Below are 20,134 nucleotides of genomic sequence, written 5' to 3'. Positions count from 1 at the left end.
AGGAATTGAAAGAGTTTTCCGCTAAGAGATCAAGGAAGGCTTCCTGGAGGAAGAGGCACTGAAGGGTGGATGGAATGGGGATAGACTGAGAGTTTGAGATGAGGAGACTGCTCATGCAGAGGTGGGAAGGAGAGAGTGCAGGCAATGTTGAGAAACGGACGGATGAGCAGCCGTGTGTGACTGGCATTGGGGTGTGAGATGCGGAGGGCTGCTGAGAGGTTGACACTCGAATGTCAGACACTCTAAATGGCACAAGCTGGCTACTTTTATTCCACATAGTCAGTGGCAGAGGTTCTCATTTTCCCTCCAAATGGGTTGAGAACTTCCTTTGCAGTCACCTTCCCTCACTCTTCCCTCTTCTCTTCTAAGAACTTCTGCAACTTAGGAAAGAATCACTGTTTGGATGTCAGCTGAGGTGGACCTAAAAGTTGTCAAGTGCAAACCAGAGACCCAAATGTCGATTATGAAGTTGACGTTTGTGATAATGCTTGTCAACAGGTGTGTGCCCAAGCCGAGAGGGGCACCTCTACGTCCAGCCATCAGGAGAGCATGTGGGCTTTGTATTTACTGACTTCATGACTACCCATAGCTACTTACGCATGGAGGCCTTTTATTTATTAGTATTGGTAAAAGATATGCAATAGAAATTTTTTTATTTTTTATTTTTTAGAGACAGGGTCTCTCTCTGTCACCCAGGCTGCAATGCAGTGGCACGATCATAGTTCACTGCAGCCTTGACCTCCTGGACTCAAGTGACCCTCTTGCCTCAGCCTCTTGAATAGCTGGAACTACAGGCACATGCCACCATACCCAGATAATTTTTTATTTTTTATAGATGAGGTCTTGCTATGTTGCCCAAGCTGGTCTTGAACTCCTGATCTCAATTGATGCTCCTGCCTCAGCTTCCCTAGTAGCTGGGATTCTAGACACGTGCCACCATGCCCAGCTTCAAGAAAAATTGTCCAAAGCACCTGAATGTCTATCAATAGAGGAATGAAACTGTTTATTTCCGTATCCTTGAACAGGAGAATGGTTAAAAAGTGTAACACTGTGCAACCACTATAAAGAATGGTTTAAAAGTGTAACACTGTGCAACTACTATAAAGAATGGTTAAAAAGTGTAACACTGTGCAACCACTATAAAGAAGGAGGCAAAACTATATTATCTATCTATACCAGGCCCACCCTGAGGCAAGAAAGTAAACAGAGGCTCTGGCCCATGACCTGCCATCTTTTCTGCCCACCTCTGGTTCTCTCTCAATAACTGGGGGGCATTACACATGTAGACACTCCAGCCTGCACACCCAAGCTCTCGCTACAGCCCTGCAAATGGCCACTCCTTGGCTACTACCATCAGAGGTATGCTTCTCTATTAGAAAGACAAGTCTAGAGGAGAGGCCTGCACAGGCCCTGGACTCAGGCCCTGGCTATTTGGGCAGGAGATTCCAGCATCCCAGCCACCCAGAGTAGGAGGACAGTGGCTCTAGGTGTCCTGTCCTTTTGACCCCTAGGACTCCACATCCCATAGGAAGGGGCACAGCTAGAGAAGGGTTGGAGCAGAACCAAGAGCAGGGGCCCTAGTCACACAGTCTAAGGGGGGTATTGATAGATATTAACACAGAAATATGTCCACGTACAAAATAATTAAATGGAAAAAGCCTCTTACAGAGCCACGTATATAGAATGATTCCAGTTTTTAAAATGTGGATGTCCTCTAGGTTGTCTGCATCCCTGCTGCTATAGTAGTGTTCCATAGAAGGCTGGATTGAGAAGAGGAGGGAGAAGGCTTTCAGTTTTACTTTGGGCCGGGCACAGTGGCTCATGCCTGTAATCTCAGCACTTTGGGAGGCTGAGGCGGGCAGATCACCTGAGGTGAGGAGTTCGAGACTAGCCTGGCCAACATGGTGAAACCCTGTCTCTACTAATAATACAAAAATTAGCCAGCATTGTGGCTCATGCCTATAATCCCAGCTACTAGGGAGGCTGAGGCAGGAGAATTGCTTGAACCCAGGGGGCTGGAGGTTGCAGTGAGCTGAGATCCCGCCACTGTACTCCAGCCTGGGCAACAGAGGGAGACTCCGTCTCAAAAAACAAACCAAAACAAAAATATTACTTTGCACAGTTTTGCAACATGAACACTAGATAACAAATGTGTATTACCTTTAATAAAAAAGAATCACAGTTTTTAAATACGTTAATACTTTTTTGAACCAATTAAAGTATTATTTATTACATATTTTCTTATGACCAAAAGAAATAAAACAAATTTTTCAAAAATAAATAGATAAAATCAATCTGGGTGAGCTAGATGGTCGGAGATGGCTGTGGTCATGATCCCCAGATACAGCGGAAGTTCCCAGGGTAGAAGTGCTGCTTCACTTGGCCAGAGGGCCTCCTACCTGCTTCCTTAGCAGATCCTTCAAACAGGGCTTCCCATCCTGCCTCTACACCCCAGAGATCTGCAGATTCCTGGGCCGTGTCCCAGACTGGCTGAGTCAGAACCTTCTGGAAGTGGGATTCAGGAACCTGCATTTGTACCTCCCCTGGCGATCCTGGTGACCAGCAAGGGTGGAAACCACTGCCCCTTAAAACCCTGAAGGGTGAGCAGCCCAGGTATAATATTCAGTCCCTTTGGGTAGGTGAGAACACTGAGGCCCAAGGCAGTTAATGACCTTGTCTTCCCCTGCCAGAGCTTGCTCTATTCGCCCAGCTGGGTCAACTCATATTGGAAAACAAAAGCAAGCAGCTGGCAGCCAGTGGTCCCAAGCTACAGGCTACTGGGTCACAGGCATCCCACTAAGCCAGGTGATTCACCAGTTCATACAAAAACTACATTCCAGGATCCACTCAGTGCCAGATGCTGTTCTGAGTGCTGGGGTAGTTGTGGCTGCCCACTTGACAAGCAAGATCCCAGCTCCCTTGGGGCTTAAACCCTATAGGGAAATAAGGACAATGAAAAGTCACACAAAGAAACCAACATCGGACACTGCAAAGCACTTGAGGAATGCAAGGCAGGTTGGTGAGACAGAGAGTGACAGGTCTTCAGGAAAGGCCACTTTGGGGAGCTGGCCTTGGAGATGAGCCCTAGATGATGGTGGAGAGGACCCAGCTGTGCACAGTGTTTATAGCAGCCCAGGTAAAAAAAAAAGAGGAGAACAATGAGGTGATACAGAGCCTCAGAAGGCATGGTGAAGAGGGTGGATTTTGTTGGCATGGATCTGGGGCTTTGAGCCCAGTGAGCGTCGCCGTGCCTCTGTTGCCCCCATATAAACACTTCTCATGCTTCTCAAACTTAAGCATGCATCAGTGTCTCCTAGAGGGCTTGTGAAAACACAGACGCTGGACCCCACCCCCCGTTTCAGCCTCTGTGGATGGTCTGGGGGAGGGTCCAGGGAGAATTCTCTTTCTTAAGGGAGGATCAGTCATTTTGTTCCGTTCTGCCCTTCCACTGATTGGATGAGGCCCACCCACATTAGAAAGGGCGATTTGCTTTCCTCAGCCTACAGATCTAAGTGTTAATCTCATGCAAAAAACTCCCTCACAGAAACACCCAGAATGATGTTTGGCCATATAGCTAGGTACCCCGTGGCCCAGTCAAGTTGACACATAAAATTAATCATCATGTATATGTCCCTGTTTAAAATGCACACAAAGGCTTCCAGTGTCTGATAGGACTTTATGGAGGGAGAATAAGGGGCTCTCATTTCCCCAGCCCCCACAAGGCCAGGCCTCACCAGATGTGTGAGCCCAGGTGAACCACAATCCCCTGCAGTCAGCCCAGGAAGACCTGAAGGTGCCAACTTCTCCCCTTGGGCAGATCCTGGGCCAGATTCTCCATCTACACCCAACCCCCAGTCAGGGCAGCCCCGGGGCCCCCACCGGGCAGGCATTCGGACTTGCTGCGCTCAGCGCTTCCCCAGCCCCATCTTGAACCCATTAGCCACCAAACTCTCAGGGGCTGGAGGAGATTCCATTTTCCATGGAGAGAGAGGGAGAGAAAGGCCTCACTAAAGGAATAATCTCCCTTTGTTCCCTCGAGCTCTCTCTCGGCTCCTCCAGTGAAACCCCTCCCTGATGCCCCTATCTAATTTCAGAAAAGGAAAATGAAACCAGGAGAAAAAAGAGACAAAGGGCCCGTGTGGGTTTAAGGGGGCGGCGGCTGTGCTGAGAGAAAGGAACAGGTGAAGAAGGGAATGGGGTGAGAGAGGAGAGAGGTGAGAGGCCCCTGTGGGGACAGGCCCTGCTGGCCTTAGAGAGGGCAGACCTCGCTCCTCCCTGGGCACTGAGCTTTCCAGTTCTTCACAATGGGAAAAAGAGCACAGGACGTGGAATCCTGGCTGAGAAACTGATCAGTGTCTCTCTACATGCTCATCACACCTACATTCTGAGCCTCAGACACAAACTGCTCTGCCAGCCCCAAAGCTGTCCTGGAGATCAAAATCAAGTGCAATTAAATTGCATTGAAAGTGATTCATTCAAATGAAAAGGATAACCAATGATAATTGGATTTCCCGGGATGTGAGGTTGAGGCTTTGCAGAGGGAGGCCGTGAGGCCCGTCAGGGAGCGGATTGAACCCACAATCTTCCCTTCCTAGGTAGTCCATGCCAGCCTCTGGTCCTAGGACCTCCTCCAGAGGCAGGCCCATTCTTGGAGGTTCCTTCTTCCTTCCCCCAGCATCCAGTGAACTCAATTCATGCCCTTGGGCTCATTTCATCTGCTAGGGAACTAAGCTGCTCCCACCTGCCTCAGCAGACACAGCCTGTAAAAGTCTGACAGGGCCTAGAGCCCCAGCCCTTGCCTCTGGGCTTTCTGCCCTCCATGGCTTGGGGGAAGCACTACCCTGGGAGTCAGGACACCACGTACTAGTCTAGCTCTGCCACTGCCTGCTCTGAGGCCTCAGACACAGCACTTCTCATCCTGGCCTTGGATCCCACATTTGAGGCTGGCCCAAGGAACCTGCGTGTTTCCTCCCAGCTCTGATGATCTCTAGGCCTGTTACCAGGTAACCAGAAACATCTGGAATGCAGGGCTCCCTGTCTAAGCAGCTGTTGTAAGTGGGATGCACATAGGACAAAAGGGTTTCTGTTCCCACAAGTCTGGGCCAGGGGAAAGTTCTATGCATTCACTTAAACAACAAGAGAGAAATAATATACATGGTGCTGGCGATTCCACCTACCCCTCACTCAGTAAGTCCAGGCCGCAGGTGGAGCATGAGCTAGGGGATATGAATCTGCTCCTCCCTCGTTGGTCTTGGTTGCCATGTTTTTCTTATAGCATAATAACATATGGAATTTCTAAGAGTAATTTTCACTATGTGCACTTTTTTGCCTTGTACACTCTAAACATTAGGATGTTTTCAGTTATAAGTACCTAAAACCTCACAGACTTACTATGCAGTAAAAGGTAGTCACTGTGCCTATGTCTGAAAAGTCTAGTGGTAGTTAGGCTTCAGGTACAGTTTGATCCAGGGGTTCACAGCATCAGCAGGACTTCAGCTCCTTCTCTTCATGCTTCTCTCAGCTCTCCTGCTGTCTACGTATCAGCTCATACCCCTCATCATCACAAGGTGACTCCCAACAGTTCCAGGCCTTGCATTCACTCACTATGGCATCCAGAGAAAAGAGACCACCCTGATCCCTGCATCCCAAGCACAAGTCTTGAGATTCACTTTGATTGGGGAGGTTTAAGTCTTTGACCCACCCTGACTCAATCACCGCAGCTGGGAGATAAACTGTCCTAACATGAGCTATGTGCTCTATCCCTACGACTGCGAATACAGTCAGATTCCCTGGATCCTCAAACAGAAATGAATACTGTTGAGAAGGAGGAAATGGAAACCAGGGAAGCAGTCAACATTGACTTTAGCACGGAAGCTGGGTCACTCCATTGAACTCCTATGCATGGGAAGTACTCGATTTCTCAGCAACCCTCTTTCCAAGGATTGAATTCAGGGGTTTCTCTTAGGCCTGAGGCAAAGCCAAAAGCTCCCACAGTAGCTCCTGCTGCAGACTGTCTTACAGAAGGTTAGGTCGGTCACTGGGCACCTCTTTGCTGAGTGCCTTCAGGATCACCCTACGCTGGTGCAGCAGGGCAATCCAGGACACCTCAGACCTCAGGGAATCATGACACTACAACATTGGCCACACCAGACAGCAGGGATTACATGCCAGTTTATATGAGAAAGGGCAGGGTAATCACCGAGGGCTTCCTGGAGCAGGTGGGAATTTATGCTGGATTTTAAAGGGATGGTCTCCAGGGTGGGATACCACAGGGACTGTGCTGGACAATATACTGGAGTACAGAAATAAAATAATGTGAGTTCTATTTAGGTTTATATTTTATCTGAAAAAAATAGAATTACTAACATTTAATATACAGTGAATTAAAATTGGACAGTTTATGCTGGTATAATTTACACATACACTTACACATAATTAGGGGTACATGTCGTCTTTTTTCTTACAGGAGATTGAATTTTAAGTTTAGAGACCAAAACTGCCTGGAAGAATGGAGCTGAGGATAAGCAGAATTCAGGATGAGTCCCCAAAGGGCCTTGTTGGAGAGGGTGAGGTAGAGTCAGGTGGGAGGGCGCTGGAGCCAGGGGGCCTTTGTCTTAGCCTGGGTCGGGCAAGGAGCCAAGGAGCCCAGCACAGAGCAGGGCCATGTCCAGCCTTCCACAGTGGCAATCTCCACAGCGAGCATCCTCTCTCGGCAAGCCCCTTCTTAGAGGTTGGTCACCAGGGAAAGGGTCCTACAGGGCTGTGGCTGGAATGCCTCGTGCCCATTTTCCCATCCACCGAAGCCCTGCTCCCTGCGCCTCTGCAGGAAGAATGCTGGGAGCCCGCAGCCGGTGACTCACAGTACACAGCCCATGGAAAGGGCCGGATGCTCGCAACGACCTTTGGGGTTTGCCGTGCCGTCTGGTGCCCACGCCAGGAGGTATAGGGTATCAAGCCCCCGAGAGGCGCAGCAGGCCTTGAGGCTGCAGATGGCTATATAAGGCTGAGGCCACAGGGGGTGGCAGGGGCTGCCAGACCCCAGGCAATTTGGCTGGTCTCAGTGGTGACGTGAACATTTTCCCTGCGCTTCGGCAGTTATCCCCTCAAACTGAGACTGAATCACGTCCTCAAAACCTCAAGCCCAACAGGCACACGTAATGCCCAGACTCAAGAATAAAGAGAAGGGCTGACCCAGGCCCTCCTTTCATGGCAAAGAAACATTTGAGACAATGCAGAGGAAGCGGTCCCAGGAGAACTCCAGTCCCGGCTCTGCCACAAACCAACTCTGAGGCTGGGTCAGCTCCCCTCCTGGGGCCTCGGTTTCTGCATCTGTATTATGGGGACAGTGAGCACTGCCCTCCTACCTCGTGAAGTACTATGGACTCCCAGAGAAATGAGGTCTGGGAGAGTGGAGATGGGACCCAGGGAATGGCCCTTGTTCTTTGAAAAGGACAAAACCGGTCTCATTGCAAATTCGAGGTCTCAGTGACTTAGTGAATTTACTGCCAGATTGTCCCATCTCAGCCACTGCCAGGACACATGACTTCTGGGAAGTCACCAGTCTTTGCACATAGCTTGCCTAGATTTGGCCGCTTCTGTTTCTCATTGCCTTTTTTTTTTTTTTCTTTTTCTTTTTTTTTTTTTTTTTGAGATGGAGTCTTGCTCTGTCACCCAGGCTGGAGTACAGTGGCATGATCTCTGCTCACTGCAATCTCCTTCTCTTAGGTTCAATCGATTCTCCTGCCTCAGCCTCCCAAGTAACTGGGATTACAGATGCCCACCACCACACCCGGCTAATTTTTTTGTATTTTTTAGTAGAGACGGAGGTTTCATCATGTTGGCCAGGCTGGTCTTGAACTCCTGACTTCAGGTGATCCACCCACCTCAGCCTCCCAAAGTACTGGAAGTACAGGCATGAGCCACTGCACCCAGCTGGCCATCGCTTTTCTAATCTAGAACATGCTGCACCTGATTCTCCCAGAGGCATCCTGAGAGGTGCTCCTTTATCCAGCAAAAGTGCCCAGGAGGACCGTGTCCCTCAGGAAAACTTGGACATGCGTCAAGTTAACCTTGAAAACTGGAGCAGCCCCAGAGAACTAAGCTTAGAGCCCAGGGTTCTCTTACTGACCTTTGTCTTCCTTTGTCTCACTTTCCCTCTCTCTCTCTCAAGGATGGAGCAGCCTCGACCACACAATCACTTGCTGAATTAAGTAGCCAAAAATCACTTCGTCTAGACAAACAGATTTTATGGGTCCAATTAATTTCTGCCAGTCAAAAATAGGCAGGCTTAATAAGGGGATATATATAGAATCTGCCAGCATCTGGCTCCCCAGGGGAGAAACCTCAGCTCTTATTTCATATACGCTTAATTTCAAACAGAGTTCTGTTAACTCCCACTTCAGACCTGGCTTTCCTTCCTGACAGTGTCAAGGTGGACCGGGGCAGGGGAAGCAATGGACCACAAGAAGCCACTTAAGTCCCGTGCAGCCCGAGCCTCCCAGCCACCTCCTCCCAACCATCTAAGTCAGCTGGCGTGCAGTAGCTTCTTTGGGCCATGTCACCAGGCAGTGGGAAGCTGCTGGAAGAGCAAGGTTCAAAAGCTCCAGAAAGTCCCACCTGTCCCTGTGTGCCAGATCCCGCCATCATCTGTTCTCTGTCCCTCGGGATTGAAAGCCTTTCAGGGCTCTTGTGGGCTGTGGTGTCCCCTCCCACACAGTACCATTGTCCCTGGGGAGGGTTACTGTTCTTAGCTACTGTTAGTATATGGCCTGAGTAGAGAACTAGACCGGCACCCAAGGCCTAGAGGACCCCAGGTGTGCCAGAGTCACGTGCCTCAGACCCAGTGGGCAGGTCAGAATCTTGGGACACTCTGGGCCCCTGTGATGGAGCTGCTTTCTGCTGGGTGGGAGATGAGGCATAGAGGACCCTGGGGAGCACTAAGGACAGGACCGGGGGACCCTCCAGTCTGAGGTAGAACTCTCCCCAGCATCAAAGGGGGTGAGTCCACAGCCACACCTCCAAGGTCACAGGCTTTTCCTCCAGGGCACGGCCACCAGGGCTTGGCCGGGCCAGGAAGGAGTGGTTGCTCACTTTTCCCTAGATACATGTAAGTAAGTCAGTCAGGTGCGTTAGTTCCTTAGGGCCGCCATAACAGATGATCACAACCTGGGTGGCTTAAAACAACAGAAACGCATTCCCTGAGTCCTGAAGGACACAAGCCTGAATTGCAGCAGCACCAGGTCCACACTCCCTTCGCAGGCTCTAGGCGAGAATGCTTCCTTGGCTCTTCCAGCTTCTGGTGGCCCCGGGCACTCCTTGGCTTGGGGTGGCATCTCTCCTAACTCTGCCTCTGTCTTCTCAGGTGTCTCTTCTCCTCCATGTCTCCCCTCTGTGTTTCCTCTTCAGGACACTTGGCATTGAATTTAGGGCCCACCCAGATAATCCAGGATGATCTCAACTCAAGAACCTTAACTTAGTTACATCTGCAAAGACACTTTCTCCAAAGAAGGTTGCAAAGGCATAGGCTCAAGGCAGGAGCCCCCGCTGCACGGCAGCTTCCGCCCACTGGCTGCCTTGTCCACTCTGGGGCACCAGCTTAAAGGCTTCCCTATAAGATGAAGAATGAGGCCCCTTTCAGGTAATGATAGATGGTCAAGACTCTGTGGCTCCAGAAACATCATTCCTTTGTCAGAATGACTTCCATTACCACTCTCTTGTCATTTGACAAACTCATATTCATCCTTTAAGACCCAGCTCAAACATTGTCCCCTCCTCCACCAGGGATTTGCCTCCATCCCATTTGTTGCAGAGCCCGTGTGGTCTTCATCTCTGTACCTAAGCAAGGGCCTAGAATGGGCCACAGGTCCCATGACTTTATGCTGAAAGCCCAGCATCCCTCCCCTAGGGGGACAGTGGTCCCAGCCTGAGGATCTGCATGTGTTCACACCTCCAGGGTTCCCTCCCACCCTCCCCACCCAGCTTCACCTCCACACTGCCCACCAGGCTCCATCCTTGCCGGGAAAGAGTACCTTCCCCAATGTCTTTGCTCATCTTCTCTTCCTTCCCAGGCTGGTCGTGGGCGCCCCACTGGAAACCAATGGCCACCAGAAGACGGGAGACGTGTACAAGTGTCCAGTGATCCACGGGAACTGCACCAAACTCAACCTGGGTAACGTGGGCTGGTGGTCTCTTCACAATGAGGCCAACGGTTGTCTAACACAAGGCAGGCTCTGATGCACGCCTATGTCCACGGTCACACTGACTCCTTCCTGCTACCCCATGGGGTGACCCAGCTGATGTCACTGCCCCCACATTCCACATGAGGAAGCTGAGGCCAGGGAGAGGAGGCAACTTTCCCACAGCCACACAGCTTGCCAGGGGCCCACCAGGAATCAACCCAGGCCCTCGCTGTCCCAGGCCATTCCTCTTTCTGACTCAGCCACTGCCCTTCCACTCAAAGTTTTCTCTCCCAGGAGAAAGATAAAGGACTTCCGGTCTTCTTCCTGATTTTGAAATAATAACAACAATAGCTAACATTCAGATATCTCAGATAATGTTCACCATGTGTGAGGCACATTTGGACTCATTTAATCCTCACAACACCCATATGGGATTTAACCATTTAACAGATGGGAAATGACAGCATACAGAGGTGAGGGGACCTGCCCGGGGTCACTCAGCTCACAAGCAGCAGGGCTTGGAGTCCAGTCCATGCAGACTATGGCATCCCTTTAACCACCAAGCAACACTGTGCTTCGGAAGTGCAAGCCTTTCCTCCCTGAAGAGCTTTCAGGCATATTCTGGAACAGGGAGATGCTGTGAACAGTCCCCAGCCTCCGAAGCCCTCCTAAAATCTACTCGTGTGTGTTTGCATGCGTGTGTGTGTCTGCTTATGTGTGTGCAAACATGTGTATCCACTAAGCACACACGCCAGTCCACTAAAGTGCTCCCACTTGTCCTAAAGGTCAGACGGCGGCTGGACCATTGCTTGCTCTGCTCGCAGAAGGGAGAAAAAGCTGCATTTTGGCTGACAAGCTGCAATTCTAGGCTTTGCCCTGGAGGACTGGCCTTCCCTAGGACGAGGACCCTGGGCCTTCCTCCTTCGAGGAGGGGGGCCCCCATCCCAGAGCAGCGGGGTGGGGCTCCCTGGGAGATGGCGGATGGGAAGGGCAGCAGGATCTCATGGGAATGGCAGAGATTCAAGAGATAAGTTGATGGATGAAAAGGTCAGCATCCAAGAGAAAGCCCAAAGAACTCCCCAGGGCAGCCAGCTGTCTGTCACATGGTCCCGGAGGCTCCCGCTGTCCACATCTGCGTCCGCGCCATGGGTGGGAAGTTGAAAACCCAGCACAGCTGGGGCCCAGTGAGGAAATTGTGAGGAAATTGTCTAAGGGAAGAGGGTGCCTGGTGGGTGGCGTATGGTTCCAGGTCATCAGCACCCTGAGAGCACAGGCTTCTGAAACTGGCCATGCTGGAGTCCCCTTCCAGCTGTACAGTTTCTTCGCCATGTGTCCATGCGGAGTTCACATCCTCTCTCTGAGCCTCAGTTTACTTACGTGTAAAGCAAGGAGGCTGGACTCTACAACTCTTAGGATCCATTCCGAGTCTAATCTGTTCCCGAACTTTTAATGGGCACCTAGCATGTTCCAAACACTGTACTAGTTATTGGGGATATGGCGAGAACAAGAGGCCAAGGAAGGGGAAGCTAATAGGGTAGGCAAATTAGGAAGCAGGATAATTTTAGGCAGGGATTAATGCTGTGCAATAAACCAGGTGCTGTAATACGAGTGGCTAGGGGTCGGTGGAAGTGGAGAGGGATTTCTACCTTAGCAAGGTGGTTGGGGAAGGCCTCTCTGAGCAGGTAGTTTTTGAGAAGGTTATAGGTGGGGGTGGAGCACTCCAGACAAAGGAGGATCAAGTGCAAAGGACCTGAGGTAGGAACAAGTCTGCCCTGTTGGAGAAGATAAAGAAAGGCCATGTAGTTGGGACAGAGGCAATGAGGTTGAGGGGTGGTGGAAGAGTGAGCCCTCTGCTCAGGGCCTCAGCCACCGAGAGAAGCTTCTGGTCCAGGCAGGGACGTGGATTCGTGAACCAATCTTCTTTTTTTCTCTGTTGCAATGTGGACCCCATTTCTCTCCAGAGGGAGGAGGAGGCATAAAGCCATCAGACCCTGGAAAACATTTTTGAGCTGGGGCACAAGCCCAGGAGGCAGTGGGTAGCAAAGTGAGTTGGGACAGAGGAAAATTACTCTTCATTTGAGGTGTGGTTCTCTCTCTCCCACTGAGAAGAAAATGCATGGCAGAAAGAACATCTGTCAGTTTCACCCCACAGTGGAAAATGCAAGGCTGGGAAACCCGAGTCCTGGGTTTTCCTACGGCCATTCCAGGCACTGGGCAGCACGGTGCCAGGAATGTTCTTTCTTCTTTCTCCAGGGAAGGCTCAGTGGGTGTCAGTCATTCACACCTCAGTGGGAAAGACTCTACCACTGGCACAGTCCCTCCAACACCTGGATAAAGTCAGGGTTTTCAATGAGGGGCGGGGGCTGGGCGAGGTGACGTGATTCTCAAAGCCAGGCCCTGTGTGGGGAGAGGCTTGGGCCCAGGACCCTCACCCATACCTGCTAAGGAAGGCGTGACTCTCTCCCACTCACAGAGGGGTAGGGCAAAGCAGGACTTGAACCTGAGTTTGTCTAACTGCAACACAGGGATCTTCCCCCCCCTGCCCCTCTGTCTCAACCAGCTGCACAGTTTCACTACAAACATCAGTCCCAGGGGAGAGGGAGGAAAGAGAGAGGCAGGGTGGCGAGGGCTGAGCCCCTTAAATAATTGGAGGGCAGAATTCTAGCCAGAAGGGGGCGAGGGTTACCCAGTACAGTGGAGCATGGAGCTGCCCCTCTAGTTCCCACTGCCACCATGATGCCATCAGATGGGAAAAAACACAGGACTCAGGATGAAATGTCACATGGTCTGGGCTAAAGATCTTGCTCTTTAATTTCCCAGCACGTAACCTGTGGCAGTAACTAACCCTCTCTACACCTCGATGTTCTCATCTGTAAAATGGAAATGATGATCCCGGGTCTCCCAGGACCATGAGGAGTCCTGAAAGGGCAGGTGTGCGCGGTGCTTTGTAGATGATAAAGCATCTCAGAAACACCGGGGCTTTACTGTTATTTTCTCTCGTGCCTGTTTGGACAGACAAAAGAGAAATCAAGCCCAGTCATTCTTAGCACAGTCAAGAAGGGCAGATTTCAAAGGAACCTTGCTTCAAACTGAGGAAAATCAAAAAGGCAAAACAACAAACACAGCTGCCTCCACCCTCCAGTGCACGAAACAGTCCGTGTCTGACAATCTGGGCTCTGCCAGCGGCCCACCCCCAGACTCCCGCACCAGCTGGCCTTCCTGACCTGTGTGTCCTGGGAGCCAGGCCGACTCTTCACACTTCCAGTCACTGACACAGCGCAATACAACCCATTCTTACTTGAGGCCTCCTTAGAAATTATTCCTCCCATTGCTTGAGTCTGGAAGTTGGAGATTGCAGTGAGCCGTGATGGTGCCACTCCACTCTAGCCTGGGTGACACAGTGAGACCCTGCCTCAAAAAAAAAGAAAAAAGAAAAGGAAGGGGAGAGAAAGGAAAAGAAAAGAAAAAGGAAAAGAAAAGAAAAGAACAAAGAAATTACTCCTCCCCCAGGCAGGGAAGCCATCCAGAGCTGTTCACACTGCAGGTTAGGGCTGGCACACTCTAGCTCCCCAGCCTCTCCCACTCCCTCTTCCCGTACACATGTGTGTGCATGCACACACATACTAACACACTTCTAGGGAATTCAGACTCACTTCCCTTCCTTCAATGGCCTCCAGGATGATCTGGTAAAACCTTAAGCGATGCAATTTTTTTTTTATTCCAATCTGCCACTGAGCCGACCCTCTCCCTACTCCCAGCTGGCTGATAACCCGGCTCCTAAGCACCTCTCTTGGCAGCCACCTTCAGAATGGCGTTCCTGGGCAAGGCCTGGTAGCTCTGGAAGGCTCTTGTTGAGTTGACTGTCTGTTACCCATGAGAGGGAGCTCTCTCAGCTGTCGCATGTTGGTTGTTCAGATGAGCAGAGAAGCGGGCACGGAAAGAGTTGGGCACAGGACTGGTTATCTGTGGATGGGGGTCGACTTGGAGGAAAGCGTGGCAGGGGAACTGCACAGAAGAAGCCAGCCCAGGTGGGATGCCATGGCATGTTTGGGGGCACACGGGGGAGTGGGGCTCCAGTCGGATGGCTGGAGGAGGAAAAGCTGTGGGCTAGGAGATGGAAGGCTCGGTGAGTGCTTACTGTGTGACCTTGGGCAGGTCGTTTGGCCTCTCTGAGACTCAGTTTTCTCATCTCACAGGTAGTTGTGAGGAAGTCCTGAAAGTACATCTGGGGAAGGCCTTTTGTAAACCCTGAGAGCCAGAGGTCCCCAGGGCCAGGGAGAATCAGGGGAGGCACCTCGGGTGACCAGACCAGCAGCAGGCTCTGGGCAGAGGGCGGGCAGGAGGGGACTGCAAGCTGAGCTTCTCCCCCCACCCCAGGAAGGGTCACCCTGTCCAACGTGTCCGAGCGGAAGGACAACATGCGCCTCGGCCTTAGTCTCGCCACCAACCCCAAGGACAACAGCTTCCTGGTAAGAGCCACCTGCCACTGCTTGCGGTCAGGAGAGGTGGGGGTGGAGGTGGGGAGGGGTGGAGCGTCTCCTTACACACCCTCATGTACATACTGTACACCCACTCTCCCCCACTCCATCCAAGCTGCCTGGCCCTGCGCGCTCCAGGAAGCAGCTCCCCCACCAGCTCCCTGCTTACGCCATTCTGGGTGGCGGGACCCTGGGTGTTTTGGCAGGGACAGTTCAGGCAGAAGACACAATTGAGCCCTGTTATGTGCATACCCCGAGGGAGGCAGGAACAGCCAGAAAAGGGACAAGAAAAAATACAGATAGCCAACAAGTCTGATGGGGGACTGTCCCTTCCTTTAGGGAGCTAGTTGTCTGGGCTGGAGGTCAAATCTCTGCTCTAGGCTTGAAAAAAGAAGCAGGCTGCACATACCCAAAGAAGACTTGGAAGGGATGCCTTAAATAAGTAAAACACAGATTTACTACAGCCGAGGGAAGGGCTACAGAGCAGCAAGCCATCTCAACTATCCAGGATTAGATGAAGAAGGCTGGAGAAGGCTTCTGTTTTGTTTTTAAAGAGACAGGCCTTCGCAAGGAAGAAAGAAAAAGGGATGTCTGGGTTGAGGTGGTAGAAACATTCATTCATTTAAACAACGATGTTTCTGAGCACTTACCATAGTATGCGCTAAGCCCAGTGCTGGGCACTGGGATTCGGCAGTGAATAGAGACCCTGCCCTGCTGGAGCTTACACTCTGGTGGAAAGAGAGGCGAAAGCAAATGAGTAATGTCTAACAGGATGCTGGGGGACAGACAGCAGCAGGCCCTGCTTACAGGTCTCTATTCTGTGCCCAGGCAAGCACGTGAGGGCTCTGCACACAGTAGCGAGTGTGGGCGGCATGAGGGATTGGCACTGCCTGCTCCTTGCCACCACCTTGGAGTGGTGCCTTGAGTATGGGCAATGCTTGGGGTTCAAACAGGATCCTTCTGAGACTGATGGTTCCTAGAAACAGTTGCAAGAGAGGATTTCAGAGAAAATTTACCCCAGAAAGCCCAGTACAAATTACTGCCCATTTTTAGATGGGGGTGCTTGTGTCAGTCTTCGTTCTTGTCTATTTCTGCTGACAAATGAGACATCTGGGGCATGAATCACAAGACAAATTAGATCAGACAAATAAGACAAAAAGATAAGAAGATGACTGGGATGCAAGGGGACTTGAGTACACAGTGGCTCTGCCAGGGAAAGTCATGAGGTACCTTGATGTATATTTAGCCCATAGCCCTTCATTAGCCATAACCAGGGGCAAAGCAGGACCCCTGGCCCTATCCACACACATATCCATCAGGGGCTTTGTCTCTACTCCCTTTTCCCTCTCAGCCTTCTTATCACATTCCTTCTTCACAAGGTGGTATGAAGGTCTGAGAGGAATGGTGTGATATATTCTCTGGGGCCTCTGTGAGTAGGTTAATCCTTGGTTTATAAATAGTCACATATTCATTGAATCACTCATCAGTCCATTCCCCCCTCAACAATTCATTCCTCCATTCATTTATCCAACCATCCATGCATTCATCTACCCATCACACATCCATCCACCCTCAATCTCCCATGCAATCATCCATCTTTCCATTTATTCCTTTCTGCATCCATCCATCAACCTCCATCATCTATCTATCATTCATCCACCCATCAATTCATCATCCACCCATCCATCAACCATTCATCATCCAACCATCTTTCATCCACTTATTCATTCATCATCCATTCATCCATCATCCATCCACTTATCCATTCATCTATCTATCCATCCACCCATTCATCCATCCATCCATTATAATTCATCCACCCATTCATACATCATCTATCCATCCATTATCCATCCATCATCTATCCAACCATCATTCATTCACCCATTCATCTACCATCTATCCACTATCCATCATCCATCCATTATCCATTCATCTATCTGTCCATCCATCCACATCTATCCATCATCCTTCCATCCATCTTCCATCCATTTATCCATCCATCCATTCATCATCCATCTATCCATCATTCATCCATCCAACTACCATCGACTTATCCATCCATCATCTGTCTATCCATCCACTTATCCATCCACCCATCTGTCCGTTCTTTATTCCCGACCCCCCCCCCACCCGCCCAACTTCCAAACATTACGTAGAGCAGCTTCAACAAAGTACACACATAAAACAAAACCTTTAAGGTCTAGGCTTAAAAATAAAGTAATTAAAGAAGGGGATTGGAAGTAGAATACTTACTCCCCTAAACCAAAGGAAATTACAGCACAAAATTAGCTCTGGGTTTCCTGATAGCAATGGAAGCATGGAGCTGAGCTTTCATGTTTAATGACAATGACTCTGAGAAGAACTCATCACTCAGTCCTTCAATGGGGACTGACATCACTGTTTTTGGTAGAACATTACACAGAAAGAATACAGACATTCTTCTCTTCCCCTGCCCCGATATGAGCCATGGCATGTTTTTGGGACCCAGTCCTAGAACTTTGCCCAGGAAGGCCCTTCAGGCGACCTCTCAGACAGAGGAGTTATTCTAGTGACCCTTGAAGGGTTCACACCCACGAATGAAAAGGCTTCCCCAGATCCCGTGTGATGGATGGGTGAGTGGGGTGGACAGCTAACGTGAGGAAGTATCATATTCCTAAATGATGAAATGGAGAACGGGGCCTTGAAAAAACAATGAAAGAGACTCCAAGATTAGTTTTTCTCCATTAGACCTGAAACCAAAGGAACTAGTACACATTGCAGCAAGAGAGAGTTCACTTAGACCCAAAGAAGACCCCTCACCCCCTCACTCCTCAGATAGGAGAAGTCTGTCTTGGGTCATGGAGGATGGGACTGGGCTTCAGGCCATTGGACCCAGATCCTCTCTGAGGCCCCTCGCTGACTAGGGGTCTGCACTGTCCTCCCCAGGCCTGCAGCCCCCTCTGGTCTCACGAGTGTGGGAGCTCCTACTACACCACAGGGATGTGTTCAAGAGTCAACTCCAACTTCAGGTTCTCCAAGACCGTGGCCCCAGCTCTCCAAAGTAAGTGGTTTCAAATCTGCAACCTCAAGCTGAGCAGTGGATGGTCCAGAGAGACTTGGGCCCTGAGCACCTCAACCTGTGGCTAGAAAGCAGCATTTGGACTCTAGCCCTGCCCCGCCCCAGCTCTCCGAATGACCTGGAATGTATCACTCCACCTCTCTGGGCCTCTGTGGGAGTCATAATCCTGGCCTCCCTCTCCCAAGTGTGATAGTGAGGAGCAAATGAGCTAAGGTTTCAAAGACAGTCCCGGCCTCAAGGGAGGCTCACTGTAGAAACCCTGGTTATATAGCAGGTTACCTGGTGAGCACATGCAGCAGACAAGCTGTGCACTGCACAATTCTGGGGGAATTGTTCGCTTAGACTACCATGTGAATGGCACCCCCTGATGTTGTACAATGCAGCAGCCCTGTAGATGAAGGAACAGGGAGAACAGAAATCTCCTTGGTAATAGTTCCACCAAACTGGTGCTCCTGGACAGCAGGGAGTTCTGTCCAGTTCGTCCAGAGCCTCATGGAACGTAAAACCTCTTGTTCACTGCCCACCCGCCAAGAAAATCGGGGGAATTACTGCTCAGACCCTGCCTCCCACAAGCCCAGACTTCTTGGCTCTGACCCTCACTGTTTCCTCTGCACTAAATACCATCACCCAAGTGGCTGCTGCCTGTTTTATGGAGGGTTCGGGAATTAGCACCTCTGGCTTGCCGGCAGCTGCCCTCCAGACAACAGGGCCCAGTCAGTGGGGCCTGGGGAAGGGAGTAGGAGGAAGCATCAATCCAGTAGGGGCAGAAAGGTGGTCCTCCTGAGGGACAAGGAGACGTGGATTCTATTCACACAAAATGACAGAGGAAATGGCAGAGCCACAGCACAGGAGGGGGCCTGAGGTCAGGATACGTGAGGGGTCCACTGGGAAATGTCACCACCTCTAGAGCTAGTCCCTCCAGGCCAAGATGTGACCATCCTACGGTCCCTGAACCTCATGTGGTGGAGGCCTCCTCATCTGGCTGACCAGCAGCTTTGCTCTGAAGCTTATCAAATGCAGATTCCAGGGCACCCCCATGTAGGTCCTAATTCAGTAGGAGTATGTGCATGTGTGTGTGCATGCGTGCATGTGAGTGTGTGTGTTTTTAAGCTCCCCAAAGGAGTGTTCAGTCATGTTTAGGAACCATAGCCCTCAAGCCAGTTTGTTCCCAAGGTGTCTTAAAAAGAAAAATTTGAAATTGTAATAAAGAAATCAGCAATAATAAATACATTCTAATAATAAAGCTGGCTTAAAAATAAAAATAAAAATAACCAGTTAAAAGATTATGAACTCCTCCAAATCAAGGCATTTCTGTCTTGGTCACCCCCACTGCCGCCTGCACCATGCAGAGCTCCAGCACATAGCAGGCGCTCAGTCCACGTGTGTAGAGCCGAACTAAACCAGAATTGTATGAGGCTCTGCCAGGCCAGAAGTGTCAGGTCATCACATGCCGTACACAGTATGCAGATGGGACAAGAAGTAGCGGAGCATTCAAGTTGCCCAAATGCTTCTAAAATGCTCTGCTAAACACAAAGCCTGCAACAGGCGTCCCAACCCAAAGCCACCCCCACCTTCCTCTGTCTGCTCAGCACTGACTTCGACATAGTGCCTCTTCGAAATGCAAGAGTTACTGGAACAGTTAACACACAAAAGGTTCATGCAGCATTGTTATAAAGTAGATTTTATAACAGTATAAAAACTCACCAATAAAAATGAGCAGATGCCCAGACGCAGAGTGTATGCAATATTTCAAAGTAACTCCAACAGCTGACAAACAGAAATAAATTACTTAGATTTTAAAAGAGGAGGGGTTTTTTTTACGTTTGTTATGGCCAATGTTTTGTTAATTTTCTTTGATGATTTTCATCATTCCTTTTAATTTAGTTTTTTTGTTTATTTGTTTGTTTTGTTTTGTTTTTGAGGCAGAGTCTCACTCTGTCACCCAGGCTGGAGTGTAGTGGCCCGATCTTGACTCACTGCAACCTCTGCCTCCTGGGTTCAAGCAATTCTCATGTTTCAGACTCCTGAGTAGCTGGGATTACAGGTGTGCATCTTGACTCCTGGCTAATTTTTGTGTTATTAGTAGAGAAGGGGTTTTGCCATGCTGGCCAGGCTGGTCTCGAACTCCTGACCTCAGGTGATCTACCCTCTTCGGACTCCCAAAGTGCTAGGATTACAGGTGTGAGCCACCACTCCCAGCCTAATTTAGTATTAATATTACAAGAGCATGAAGCAACCTTTATATTCAGAGGCAGAGATAATGGCATGAGAGCTTGAACTGATGATATCAGTACCATATTAACTCAGTGGTTTCCTTAAAAAAAAAAAAAAAAGTGAAACCATGATCAGCTCAGATTTACCGAGCATTTGCTTTGTGCTTGGCCCTTTAGAAGCATCTTCTCGTGAATTTTTCTAGG

The 20,134-nt window shown here is 50.1% G+C and overlaps 1 protein-coding gene across 1 annotated transcript in view; it reads left to right on the top strand.

Annotated features, from left to right (window-relative positions):
- Positions 1-20,134, top strand: part of ITGA11 (integrin subunit alpha 11) — a 134,361-nt gene that overhangs the window by 56,731 nt on the left and 57,496 nt on the right. The window contains exons 3-5 of the mRNA XM_025389804.1: positions 10,068-10,168; positions 14,556-14,647; positions 17,585-17,699. Of these exons, the coding sequence (XP_025245589.1) occupies positions 10,068-10,168; positions 14,556-14,647; positions 17,585-17,699 (308 nt within the window). The remainder of the gene's footprint in view (positions 1-10,067; positions 10,169-14,555; positions 14,648-17,584; positions 17,700-20,134) is intronic.

Source organism: Theropithecus gelada, chromosome 7a (genome assembly GCF_003255815.1).
Source record: "Theropithecus gelada isolate Dixy chromosome 7a, Tgel_1.0, whole genome shotgun sequence".
Classification (NCBI taxonomy): domain Eukaryota; kingdom Metazoa; phylum Chordata; class Mammalia; order Primates; family Cercopithecidae; genus Theropithecus; species Theropithecus gelada.
The sequence above is the reverse complement of the archived record's forward strand: the minus strand, read 5'-3'. Positions and strand labels throughout refer to the sequence as shown.